At 41.9% G+C, this 14,557-nt stretch overlaps 2 protein-coding genes across 2 annotated transcripts in view; one reads left to right on the top strand and one right to left on the bottom strand.

Annotated features, from left to right (window-relative positions):
- The window catches only part of LOC125005460 (protein kinase C-binding protein NELL1-like), a 221,566-nt gene that overhangs the window by 100,764 nt on the left and 106,245 nt on the right, over positions 1 to 14,557 (bottom strand). The window lies entirely within an intron of this gene.
- On the top strand, positions 5,604 to 11,937 carry LOC125005459 (piggyBac transposable element-derived protein 4-like). The gene is made up of 2 exons (XM_047580814.1): positions 5,604 to 5,959; positions 7,844 to 11,937. Exons 1-2 carry the CDS (start codon positions 5,844 to 5,846, stop codon positions 9,882 to 9,884), a joined length of 2,157 nt encoding a protein of 718 aa, XP_047436770.1. The 5' UTR covers positions 5,604 to 5,843; the 3' UTR covers positions 9,885 to 11,937.

Genomic DNA, 14,557 nt, shown 5'->3' with positions numbered 1-14,557 from the left:
TCAGTAAATCTGGATGACGTGTTTACATTACGTGGGTTTACTAGGATTCTTCTGATGAAGGCCTGCTGGCTAAATGTCACTGAATCAGTAGCAGAGAAGTTGGGAGGATGTTGTCTAAAATACCGTGGGTCTGCTTTTGTGTGAAGTTGAATAGTGAAATATTGTAAAAGCAGCGCTGGAAATGGTGTGAGCAGAGTCTCTTATTCAATGATGTGAAACAAAGGTTAGGTTTTTTTTTTTTTTTTTTCCAGTTGTACTGCACAACCTTGAAAGAGGCTTAATTTACTAGGTAGGTGGTAGAAATCTCTACTCAGGTTTCTTCTTCTTTGGTGGTTAAGCAATAAATAAAGCAACAAGAAAAACGGGTGTAAACTAAACCTTAACCCTCGGGAAAGGGAATAATGAGATCATCACTTTGTGCCTCCAGACAGAAACACGCAGAGTGGGAATTGGATCACCCTATACCTGTTAAGTAATATAAACTAACGAATCAAAAGACACATAACAGGTTTGGTAGGTATCAAAAGAAGACAGAAGTGTGCTTCATGAGAGGGGAGTACAAGTCGAATGGGCTGAGAGTAGGAGGTGTGAGAATTACCTTAAATGCATGCAGAGCTAATGGAAAAATAGAGTCGAATGAAATAAAGATGGAGGTGTAGATGAGCAGAAGGCGAGACAGCAGTGAGAGCAGAAATCCTTGGGAGCCAGGAGAGCGGCAGATGTTGCAGACTTTACCACAGAGGTCTGAATCATTCACTCCCCTTTAGTTTTTATGGCGATCCCAGTAAACATCAGCCACGTTTCGAAGGAGATGCTTTCTCCAAGAGAACGCGAGTCCCGCTGAGAGGCGATGGATGGCGAAGATTAACACTTTTTCTGTCCTTATCACTCTGGCTTTCTTTTAACCCTTTGTTTGTTGTTTCTCACACGCAAACCGGCACACTGAGGATCATGGATGGTTTAGATGTGCTCACCGGGGCATAAAACTCAAGGCAGATTTATGGTTCAGAGACTGTGTCTCATTGTGTAGCTCTTCACCTACGCTGAGTGAGTAAATACAGGAACTCAACCACTGTGGATGACATGGAAATGCTCTTCCTCTAGAGACAGTGCTGATTGGTTCCAAGGACAGCATCAACTGAAAAGGAAATGACCACAGCAGCTTTTTTTTTTTTTTTTTTTTAAAAAAACATCTCAACCTTCTCAAATAGATCAGGCATTTGCAATTTGGCACAAGAGCAACTTGGTCTAATTAATTTCTATGTGAATAGATTTTAATATCTTAATGTTCGGGGTTTTGCCTATAAAGTTTTCCCAGGGTATCCATCCTTTCCCTCTAAAGACCTACAGTATTAAGTCCTTAATGTAAGTCATCTCAATAAAAGTGCAAATCTAAAATATATGCATTCATTCTGGATAGCTGCCCTCACATGCGGAGTAGCGATACCTACTCGTGGTATGTCACACACCTGCAATGCTCTGCAGCCTATGCTGCATGGTTTCCTGTCTGGCATTTACGCACAAGAGCTGAAGACAACAGGGCAACGCATCCAAGTTGATGCAATATGCATTATGTCCTAAATATATATTTCATCTGGGGAAAAAGTCATAAAATCTGCACGCAGGCTGTTCTTTGGTTGTTCCGACACAGGTTGAGAACAGCAAGAAGAGGCCCATTTCACTGTGATCGCTTTGTCTTCCATCTTTCTCTCCATTTATCAAACACGCTCTCTCTCTCTCTCTGCCTCTCTCTGCCTCTCTCAAGGTTCACAGCACCGAAAATGACTGCACAAAATGTCCCCATTGTTCTTTTCATTTAAAAGTCCTCCAAACATATACAACGATATTTCACAGGCATCCGTGATGACCCGTAAGACAAGTTCCTGATTTTGAGCCCTAGTACCATCATCATGTTTTGGACTTATTTCTCTGTTCCTTCAAACATAAGTCTGTATCTGAACATGTTTTTCCGCAGAGGACAGTGGGCCATTGTGAGTGTGGTCCTATGGGTTGAGTGGAGGGGCCTCTGTGGATGAGGTTTGTTCCAGTTCGTCCCACAGATACTTGATCAGTTTGGGATCTACTGAATTTGGAGGCCAGGTCAACCACCTTCTGCTGCTTTTCACGTTTTTCCTAAACAGTTTTTGTATGTGTGCCTGTGTCAGGCTGCATCCTGCTGGGGATGGCTGCTCCCATTGAGGAGTGCCATTGCTATGAGGTGGGGGCACCTGCTCTGGTCTAAGTGGGTGGTACAAATAACATCCGTACAAAAGCCGGGTCCAATGGTTTCTCAGCAGAACTGTCCCATGAATTGTCACAACTGTAAAATTATCAATGTGATCGGATGCTGCTCATGAAAAGGCTTCTTCATTTTGTGAGCTAAAAAACAAAGAAAACTACTAGAAAAAAAAGTATGGCCTGTATGGCACTCTCCCACTTCAACACTCTGCTAAACATGAATGCAGATTACACCCAGCACTCAGGCCAGCAGCAGCTCCTAAGACTCCCACAGAGGATGTGTGACATATCCATCATCAACCCCTCACACATTCATAACATCCATGATTCAGAGGTCTGGCTGGTGGCTATATCCACCACTTACTCTGCAGCAGGAAACACTGTTTCACACTTACTCTATGCCATATAATTGCGGCATTTTTAGTAAAACACGAAACTTACATTAGCGCATTAGTGAATACATGCTCAATCTGGGGACCTGAAATCTCTATTCATCTCTGCAGGAAATCAGCGGCGTACTCCGCGACTAGACGACTTCCTACCACAGATTACGCATTTAGAGCACTGAAAACCTAAGTTTTCTTTTACGGGATTAGAGATACACTCACTAGTTATGTTTCAACACCTTAACAGTGTCTCTTAACCCTTATTTAATCCCACTGCTCACATCGAGTTCCACAGTTTAAACTAAAGAATAAAACGGAAGAGTAATTTATCAATTTTATTGGTGTTCTGCATTGTGGTTAATTATTTGAACACAGCTGCCTCGTGAGAACAAACACCTCTCGCAAAACCCAGCGTGACGCCGAACTTCCACCAATTTGAAATAAATAAATAAATGAGTAATGAAGCACACTTACAGTATCTTGGGAAATGGAGCCACGGAAAACAGATTCACTTAAGGCAGAAATGCGAGTATAATGGGACCTTTAAACTTTGCAGAATTTGAACTCGCACAGCTATGGCAGACTGAATAATTCATGGCCCGTTCGTGGCTGTAAATAGAGCAGATTTTTACAAGCATTTACCGCTCGCGCATTGTGTTGCACTGTGAAATGACAATGTAGAGAACATATTTACAAGAGATGAAACTTACAGGTCAGATATCATTATCTTTAACCGTAATAAACCCGTAATAAAACCGTAATAAAAACTAAGAAGTTCTACAACGGCCACATGGTACATTTTTACAGCATTAATTTCCTCCAAGAGCTTTCAAAGTAACAATGAGGTCTGTGGCTGTTTTTTTAATTTTTTTTATGATCTGTCAAAGGCGAGAGAAATTAATTAACCACCACTAAACCGCTATCACAGATCGCCAAGGCTTTTAGTGTACCCACTTGTTTTTTGCAAAATGCATACCAAGGAGGCACACAAAAGCCTTTGACTGTGATCTCCTACACCAAGCCTCGTCCTCATTCGGCTCCTCCTCACTGTGTCGGCCGGGTTGTAAAAAAACGAGTCAGGGTTTATTCAGGCTCTTCACCTAGGCTAACGCCGTCTCTGACTTCTAATGGGGAAGGCAAAGCAAGGTCACGCAGCAGTGGCCTCGTCTGACTCGCAGCGACCACCTCAGATGATTATGAGATCCCGGCACTTCCAGACACATATTAGTGTGAGATGTCTTTCCCACGCAGCACACACTTATGGTGCCTTAGATGATAGCGAGGGTGCAGCACTCCCACATCAAAGGCTTACCCACCATGCGTCGCCCTTCACAGGGTTGTAAACAACTGCACGAAGAAATTACAACTGATACATAATGATTATATCACGCAAGATTAAAGCAATGTGGGCGTGTGGATGCCGCTACTATACTTATGGCTTATTAACCACCTCTGTAGCAAATGGTTGATTGCTTGTGGACATTCCATGCTGTGGTTGTCCAGGTAACAATCTTGAACTATATACTGTGTAGTCCTCAATGTTTTTGAGTGAAACAAGCAGAGCATAGATGTCAGTGCATGGCTGATTCTAGCTCTCCTTGCTGTCTCCTCTCAATCTGAAAAGAAAATGCTGATGCATCCTTTTGCGTTGACCCATCAACTCGTGAACCAGGAACCAGGTGTGTATAGTTGTGTTTTCTTGCAGTGACTGAATCGTATTATTAGCCTAATAGCATAATTGCCTAAGACATATTTGAATGTTTTCAAATGGTATTTTTAAAAGGGTCAAAAAATGACTATCATGGCTAGGCAGGCGAATATGCTATTAGGCTAACGGTATGGCTCACTACATACTGCGCACAATATGTATACATCTATATTACCTTATACCTTCATATCAATATCACTGCATTATAAATACACAAGAATTTTTTTGAACTTTGTGTTTTCAGTGAAAATATGTTTCATTACAGTTAAATATGTTGTCATCAAATAATAAGGAATGTAGTGAAATGAAAAAAGAAATGAGGAAGACACCACCCTTTGAGTCCACAGATTATATGTAGGCAGTTCAGGCTTTAACCAGTTAATTGTAATGCATTTCAATGCTGTTGTTAGTGGAATCTAAAGATTCTAATGGACTAATTTTTGCAGTTATCTTAGGAGTACTCTATCTATCTATCTATCTATCTATCTATCTATCTATCTATCTATCTATCTATCTATCTATCTATCTATCTATCTATCTATCTATCTATCTATCTATCTATCTATTCAGGACCTTGTAATAGGATACTATTGCAGTCTGATGCAAGAACAGAGCATTGAATGGAGGTAAAACAACACAAAAGAACTTTCTGAAGCTAAGGTCAAAGGCCAGTGAGTAAAATCTGTTGAGTGTTGCTCTGCCTTTCAGACCATCTGCCATGCACCCAGTCTCCTCCCCCATCTAGCCATTCTAGTTGTCCAGGGATACCACCAGAAGCTACTGGACGGATAGTCCTGTCCCCGTCTACTATTCTCATCTGGGACTCAGCTCCATTATGTTTCTTCTCGTCAGAATCTAACCGGCAGTACATTTAATCTCACGAGTGTTGGTTACTTCAACAGACAGCATCTATTCTTATTGAAACTATGTGCCTGCACTTTCAAAGTACACTTTAAAGTAACAACTCTATGCATTGATTTTCATACTCGCGCATTCCCAGTTTCAACAGTGATGAGATGATTCAGAGATGCATAGAACTCAGACATACTATTTATCATAAACGCACGTAAAAGCAGCAGAAATATATATGTATTACAACAGTAAATACCACAAATTAGTTGCACGATTGGCAGAATCACGGAAGAAAATCGAATCGTTTTACAACCAAGACAGGCGGAGTTCCCGTTCATTTAATTTCCTCAGCCAATCCGAGGAGCGCGTCGTTACGCGCGACCCACGTTTCTTTTATTGACGGCAGGACCCACCAAGTGGCTAATCTGTGGAAAACATCCTGTAAATGTATGGAACAGGATTCTATGCCATATTTGGTAAATGGTAGACGGGACATCCTCTTGGATTAAAGACACGCGTTATATAGAATTCTTCCACAGCCAGTGTTGAGCAGGACGTGTGGAGACAAGGGAGGGCTCACCGGGGGAGGGTTACAATACACTGCACACGGCAAAAACTTTCTCCAGGGGACAGGACTCACAACTCGCGAAGTTTAAGACATGTTTCTTTCAGAGTCTGAGGATGAATTAGAACTGCTCAAGTCCGATTTTGATTCTGAGAGCGAGTATAGCAATTGCAGCCTCGACGAGGACTACATTCCCCGGGGATCAGATAAGTGAGTACAAGAGTTGGCATAAGTCCATGAAAGATCTCACGCCTAAACTAGTTACGAAGTGTCGGGTCTGACATGCATAGTGTTTATTTATTTAACAATGCACCATATTCTGTTCGCCGTGCTTGGTCCGGCTGCGCTGCAGAATCTCGTGCACGAGCCGCAACTATCCCTGCGCTTTTATTGTCCCTTTGTCCTTGTTCCAGTTTGCACTGGGGGACGTAAATTGTGCACACATCTGTAGTATGCGCACGGGATGTCCGCATCGGCCCCATTTGCGCGCTGCGGATGTTTGGTGCCGTTTAATAAACTTAAATGCGAACTGGTAACTTTTACGCACAGAACGCACGCTTTGCGACGTTAAGCTCGTGCACGTCGCGGCACACTTGTTGCAGCTACAATAAGTTCTACAGTTACCATGGAAACAGATTTTGATACATGTTTCGAAGTGAACTGTAAATTTAGGGATTCATTTGTACGTAAATTGCATTTTGCATCAATATATCACTAAGTTAAAAAGAATGCAGTTGGTTACTTACTGTACGTATTAACTGCATAAGTCAGTTAATAAGTCATAAGTTAAAATCTGCAAGTCAAACTGGACACTCACCTACTGTAATAACAAAGAGTTAAATTCTGGAAACCTTTTTGTTAAAGACAGAAGCATGCAAACTTCTATCACATTTCCTTTGTGTTACTGATATATGCTGCAGCATTGCAAGTTTTGTTAAAGGCGAGGCAAGGCGAGGCATTTTTATTTGTATAGCGCATTTCATACCAAGAGGCAAGTCAATGTGCTTTACATAAAGACAAAGCATTTAAAAGGAGAAGTATAAAACAGAAAATTTTAACAAAGAAAAAGAAAAAAGTACAAGAAATAAAAAATGCATATAAAACACACACACACACACACACACACACACACACACACACACACACACACACATATACATACATACATTAAAACAATTAAGACGGCTTACAGTGCAGATCCAAAATTACGATTTAAAATTATTTGAAACAGCTCAGCCATAAGCGCATGAAAAGACAAATGTTTTTTACCTGGATTTAAAGGCGCTTACAGTTGGGGCTGATTTGAGTTCTGCTGCTAGTTTGTTCCAGTTGTGTGCAGCATAACAGCTAAATGCTTATTCACCGTGTCTGGTTTGAACTCTGTGCTCCACTGTCTGACCTGGGTCAGTAGAACTCACAGCTCTACTGGGTTTATACTCTGTTAACATGTCATTCAAAGAAAAATTAAACTGGGATAATTGGACAAAATAAGCAGATGGCTAACAGGGATAGCTCCACTGGCAATCTCAAAAATCCCAATTCTGTTGTTTTTGACGGTGCCTTGATGGTAATAATTGGTAAGTACAGTTGTGTCACTGGTGTTGGTCAGTCAGTGAAGGGTTTACTCTGCTGTGCTTATTCGCTCTGACAGGAAAGATAAAATGCTGGGTGATGGACCACGGGTCAATAACCGTGTCTGGCTTTTCATTTTTACAGAGGAATATCACCACAGGCAGACAGTTGGTTGAACTGAAAATGCAGACTTTCGCACAATTTCATCAGCAGGTCATCGGATCAATCATCATTGTGTTGGCTCAAGCTGTGATGGATAGTGATTTAACAGAGATTTATTGAAATCTTAGAGATTGCCACTTCTAATACCTGACAAAGACAGTAAATCATCACATTGATGCAGGAAGGATAACCGCGTTGCTATGACTCAGTCCTGCCCAGTGATTTACGACATCATCAATTATTAGTTTGTTTTACTTTTAATCATTAGGAGAGCATTTGGCAATTAACCATTTTATTTAGTGGTGAAATGTAACTGACTATTTAATTAACCCATACATTATGTATGTAATTTGTGTACAGGGAAGACTTTACTGATGACGACAGTTCAGACGAGGAGTGGGGGAGGAGGCCCACGAAAAGAAGAGCTTCCAAGAGGCAAGGTTGCTCTGTAGCGGCTTCTCCGGCGTCATCACCCCTGAAATCTGCACTGAAGAAACATGGACTGAGTCCCCTCAGAAAGAAGGTCCACTATGAAGCTACACCCCAAAAGAACTTTTCATCCCCCAAAAATGGCAAGGCCCTCTCCTCCCCACGCAGGAAAACTCGAAGTGGGAAGCTGCTTACGGGAGCAAACGAGGATGATGAAGATCGGTGGCATAACATTGACGAAGAAGATGTTGAGCCCCCACAACCGCGGTTCAGACCTGAGAGGGACGTTGGGCCGCAGCTCAACAGAACGGCAAATTACACACCGCTCGAGCTCTTCCAGCTGTTCTTCTCCACAACAGTTATTAAAACTTTGGTAAAAAACACCAACGCCTATGGGGAAAAGAAATACCAAGGCCAAAAGGAAAGCTGGGTGCCCGTCACAGCAGCAGATATGTACTCCTTCCTTTGCCTTGTCCTCTACATGGGAATCGTACCACTCAAGACTCTGAAGGAGTTCTGGAGAGGATCTAAGCTCTTCAGCCTCCCATTCCCTGCCTCCGTTATGCCCTGCAGACGCTTTCTAACCATTTCTCGAAGTCTACACATGAATGATCTTGCTGTCGAAGCAGCCAATGACCAAAAGAAGGGGACACCTGGTTTTGATAGATTTTGCAAGATAAGGCCGCTGTATGAGCAGATTTTGGAAGCCAGCCACACTTTCTTTCATCCCCACCAGCATATTTCCATAGACGAACGGATGGTGGCCAGTAAAGCGAGGATTGCGTTCAAGCAGTACATTAAAAACAAACCTACGAAATGGGGCTTCAAGCTTTTTGTTTTAGCAGACTCAGTCTGTGGCTACACACTGAACTTTTTTGTGTATGGGGGAAGAGACTGTGTGCCCACAGGGAAGGGGCTAAGCTATGATACTGTCATGAGGCTGCTGGACATCCCCTTCCTAGGCACAGGATATAAGCTCTATGTGGACAACTTCTACACCAGTCCCACACTATTCCTTGACCTACTCAAGAGAAAAATCTGGGCATGTGGCACCGTTCGCTCCAATGTAACTGGTTATCCCAGGACAAAAGGCAATAACATGGCAGAGAAAACACCAAGGGGAACCATCAGGTGGATCAGAAAAAAAGAGCTGTTGTTTGTGAAGTGGTTCGACACCCGGGAGGTCACAATGTGTTCCACTATACACAAAGCATACAGCCATGACAAGGTAAAGCGCAAAGTGAAAGACTCAGACGGCCAGTGGACAGTGAAGCAGGTGCCCATTCCAGGCAGCATCAGAGATTACAACCAGCACATGGGAGGGGTGGACTTGTCAGATGCGCTCATTGGCTACTACAACGTCCTTCATAAAACGCAGAAATGGTACAAAACTTTTTTTTATCATTTTGTGGACATAGCTACTGTGAATGCGTTTATTCTCCACAAAGAGATGTGCAAACTGCAGAGTCGACCTGTACTTACACAGAAAAACTTCAGGGAACAGCTGATTCTGTCCCTGGCCGAGATCGGGTCTACGCCACGTCGCTCAGGTCCACAGAACTTCATGCTGCCTGCCTCTCCTTTCAAATTGCCTCCAGATTCTCTGTCCAAATTCCTGACTGCTTCCCCATCCAAAGTGTGCATGCCCTCTCCATCGAATGCACCGCTCAGCTCACAGCTCACTGCAGCATCCCCTGGCTCTCACTCCACAGTGCCACCTCTACCCACGTCCACTGAGGTGCCTGCTGCTGCAGTCCCTGATATTCCAGGTTTAGGTCACCTGCCTGCTTACTTTGTGGAACAAATGAGCAACGTGGCCTCCAGAAGCCGGGCCACTGCTGGCAGGAGGGCATGCGTGGTCTGCAAAAGAAAGTCACCGGTCTATTGCAGCACCTGTCAAAAAACACTTTGTTTCACCACTTTAAGAAATTGCTATAGCAAGTGGCATAGAAGCAATATGATCTGCGTTTAAGCGACTGGGATTACTTGAATGTATTCTGGATAAGTGGTTTTTGATAGGCAAAGTGAACTTAAAAAGCGTTCACTAAATTGACTTCAATCACCACTCGTGCACAAATTTCAACTTAGGTTTTTATGACTATGAACAATACTTAACAAACCTGTTCAGGTTGTTTCTCAAAGTAGTAGATTGTGCGCTTATTTAGATAATAACCTTGCATACCTGTGATCAATTAGCTACAAGAGTGCCTTCATAAAGGAATTCAGTTTACATATAGCGTCAACAACAATACAAGTTATCTCAAGACACACAAGAATCTGAATTATCTTGACTGGTAAAAGTTATTCATAGCATAAGTATTTTTCGTATTAGTGCTTCTAAGATCCTCAAAGGAGACACATCTTGCACATTTCAAGGTCGATATTTTTATTTGGGGTTTTACTGTGATATCTCTACTACTGTAAATACTTGCAAACTAGTAAAAACGGTATTTTCATTACTGCCTCTGAGAATCTCACATGAGCTTCAAGCTGGGTTTATAGTTGTCCAGCGTATCCACATAGAGCCTAGGTGGCAGCGCACAAGAGTGGCAGCATTTATACTTGTGAACCTGTGTGTCTGCATGTGTAGTGGTGTCTGTAACACCCTGGTTGGCATCTAATCAGCTCTTGAGCTGGAACTGAACTCAACTGCTCACGTTGGAGCTGACAAATGTGGAACATTTATACCAATATCACTGAAAAGTAAATAGAAATGCCTTGGTAGACTGTGTGTAGGATGTAGAATGTATAGAGGGTTAATTATTTCCATGCTACCGGGGCCCTTGAAACATGGACGGGTGGGGGGGGCGGGGATGCAGCTGGCGCACCTAAGAGTTAAATTGTTCACAGGTTGGCGCTGTAGTTCTCACTCTCTGTAATCTGTAAGGGCACTAATTAGGAGATCATCAGCTTTAAAACAAAGTAATACAGCAGAGTGACTTTGAGTGGAACATGCTCCTAATGAGGGGGTAGTTACACATCTTATCCAAAAACCATGTTTTCTACAAACTAATTAAAATGCTGGAACACATAAGCGGGACAACATCTACCTAGCTCTGTCTGAAAGACTTGCGTACCTCATTTTCTACTTTATCTGCTTCCAAGAACTTTTCCTACGTTGCATGGAACTTGAAATTACTTTATTACTGTTCTCATGTCGGGAGCGCATGTACTTTTACTCCCACAATGTAATGTAATATAATGTAGAATTACTTTGTCAGAGGGAAGTGAAACAGGACTGACACTTGAGTCCAAGAACACATGCTGTGGAGCTTATTGACATTACCACTGCCATGTTTCTGCATTCATTTCATACTTTTATTAAGGGATGTGAGGTTAATGTGGGACACTACTGTTCTTTTTTTTTTATCACATTGCGTCTGTCCTTATCTACTTTAGATTGCGCGGCTGGTGCAGACGGGCGTTGATCTCGTGTCACCTCGGCAGTTAATGATAAAACCACCTTGGCTTCAGGTTGCGTTCATCCTGCAGAGATATATTTGGCTTCTCTGCACCAGTGAAAGGTGTTTTTACGCCGCATTCCTCAGTGCCGCTACACTCTACTGCCTCACTTACATCAATGTAAACTTGAAAAATAAGACAGTCGTGAGAATGTGCTTTCTACTGTGGTGCAACATGTACATTTATAGCACGCTGAGGGATCACACATGAACCAAATGATGCAAATACTTGTGCATACTGAAAGGATTATCCATGTTTACAGAAGTTTTAGAGAGTTCTCAAAATGAAAAGCAATGACCTCATCGGCTAAGTCCTGTAAACCTCATGGCTGAATAGGTTTTGGAAATGAACTGGACCGAACTTGAAAAGATATCACATGTTCTCAGAAATCCAAAGGATCCAAAGCTAGTATCAGAATGATGATAGACCTTTTTATATCTGAAAAACTTCATGTCTTTAATTTACCACATTTTCTATTCTAGTTGTGTGTAATTGTACGTGGTTGTAGATTTTATTTTTATTTTTTTTGCATATATTCTGTCAATAAATTTTGTTATAAAGACTCTGCAGATGTCTTTTTTTTATTTGGGGAGCACTGTTGTGTTTGGTTGGGGATGCTATAGTATTTAAACCTTATTTTATAATGTCTGCATGATTGATTTCGTTTTGCAAGATAAATAACAGCTAGGTTTTACAGGAACGAGCTGAGATCATTTTGGCACTTCGGAAGAGATGCTTTGAGACATGATTCAGTGATGCTAAATATGTAAAATAATGATGTGGCACAAAGAAAACATTTTTCATTATCATAAAAGCAATTTTGGAGACATTTCTCGGATTGTTTGGCACAGCTCACATTCGAATAATTACATGTACAACTCGAAGCCGGATAAAATTTAAAGTTGGATATAAAAACTTTACAGGCAAAGATGGCCTGAATTTCAATCTGTTTTACAGGTGATCGTTGGATTTGAAAGAGACTTGAAAAAAAGAGAAGCCCAATATTTGCTTGACTTTGATGTCACGTGCGTTCACAGTTCACAGAGTTAAAACTACAAAGACAAGAAATGCACAAGTGTAATGATCTGAAAGTCTGAAATTTCTTTTGTGAGACTGTCGTGTACACAGCTCCTGCCTTCGTGTGTGCAAGTTCTTGCTTGAAGGTGTGAAACTGGGAACAGCTCCGTGTCTCTAATTAGCCTCGGAAAGATTGTGGAAAAGCACATTGTGAACAAATAAAATAATTTGATGATAATTTTGGTACATTATCATCTAAATCTGCTAATATTGTTGAACACCTGCTGATCCTGTAAGGAAATGGGCCACTCTGTGATTTCCACAGCCAGAATTTTGTTTTGTTTTTTAAAGCTCAAAACTTGAAATGTTAAAATTCAGCCAACTATCTAACTTTCAGAAACTGTTAATATGATCCCTCGCATTTAGTTTTTAGTTTTAAACCATTAAACTGGGACACTTCTCAGACATCTTAATTTTTACAGGTTACCATCATCCACTCCTTATGAGTGAATTAAGATGAGCAGAAAACGGTGGATTGTTCTCTCCAAGCCGGGGGCGAGTTCATCAATCATGGAGGTGTTGATTTCAAAATGTAGTGTGCAGTAATGTACAAATCCCGTTGTCCAATTTCACAAACAATTAAGAATTTAAAAAAAATAGTGCAGTGGAGCACTAGATGGAGCAAGTGGTTTGGCGAAGCGGCTGCAGCAATGATGTCGCAGCATCCAACTGTTGTGGTGAAAAGGAGCTGAGCCAAGAGGCAAAGCTTTCAATTTACCGCTAATTTTATGGAAATTAGCAGCACCAGTTTCTGCTCAAGCAAGTTTCTGATGGGTTTTACCCGCAGAGTTTTCCTATTTAAACCTCAACTTCCCACCAGTCTCTCAGAAGAACTGAAGAAGCTACTCGGATGAGTGGCGGAACGTCTTCAAGTTCAGTTGCCTTTGTTGAACCTCTTTTGGATTACCATGACCTGGATGACTGAGAACCTTCACAGACATACCGGTCCAACTATATTCCAGCCATTATACATGATCTTGGAGTAGCGACTGAAAGGTTGGCATCAAGAATGAAAGTGACTGAAATGAGTTCAGGGTGGCTGGGCTCAACCTTAGGGGTGGAAAAGGGGTTAGTTGAGGTTTACTGGGGACTACCAGCTGGGAGGAGACACCTGGGTAGACCCTGAATTCCCTGCAGGGATTAAATATCTTGTCCTGAAACTTCCTATGGATCCACCAGGAAGAACTGCAATGTATTTTTGCTTAACCCGTTGCCTTACCGACACAACCTCAGATAAGGGGATGAACGTGCAACATGGATGCTCATGTGCAGTACGATCTAAACTGCATATATTATTTAATAAATCAAAATAATAATAACTCAGTTTTAAGCTCCCCTCTTGCTACAGTATGTTAATCTCCTATGAGAGGACATTGGCTAGACCTTTGCATGAGAATGACTTACCTCTTTAAAACTATTACAGGTCGTTAGAGGCCTCCTTTACTTTGTATTACATTTGTCACAGCCATTATTCCAAAATTACAGTAGTGCAGTCCAACACGGTATGACACTGGTCAATTCTGTGATCCTTTTTCCATGTAATTACCGTGCACATGAAGGTCTGTATCAGGAAGATGGCAGCAACATTAAATACAGGTTAAATAAGTAGACAGAGAGTAAGCTCCCCGGGATGTTGTAAAAGAATCATGAGGTTTATGTGTGTAAATGCTGCCTGTGACATTTGGCCTATAAGTAAGATAAGTGTGCATGTCCCCTTTAATAACAGCTCCGCGATAAGCAAAATAGAGAAACTGAGAAAGATGGTGGAAGCTGGGTTAAACAACGCGAGTGAACCTTGAACTGATCCGGCTCCGGTCTGATGGAGGCTGCACGTGAACGCATGCATTAGCAGCCAGGTGGCAACTACAGTAGTGTTCTTCCTGTGATTAATAGCCTGATAACTACCTTTGCAGAGGATTCGGCGGACAGAGCAGCATCTCTCTGTGGGGCGATGGGGTGTGAGCATAATGTATCCTGTGTCTGCAGATAAGAGACTGTTTAACCTTGTGCCAATCAAAGCCAGAGACATTATTTGGTTTTGGACTGAACTTTAAATTGGGAGCAATTCCGCAGCCGCTGCACTGAATCTCATATCTCAGTCCATAA

The sequence above is a fragment of the Mugil cephalus genome, chromosome 3 (assembly GCF_022458985.1).
Source record: "Mugil cephalus isolate CIBA_MC_2020 chromosome 3, CIBA_Mcephalus_1.1, whole genome shotgun sequence".
In the NCBI taxonomy this organism is placed as follows: domain Eukaryota; kingdom Metazoa; phylum Chordata; class Actinopteri; order Mugiliformes; family Mugilidae; genus Mugil; species Mugil cephalus.
The sequence above is the reverse complement of the archived record's forward strand: the minus strand, read 5'-3'. Positions and strand labels throughout refer to the sequence as shown.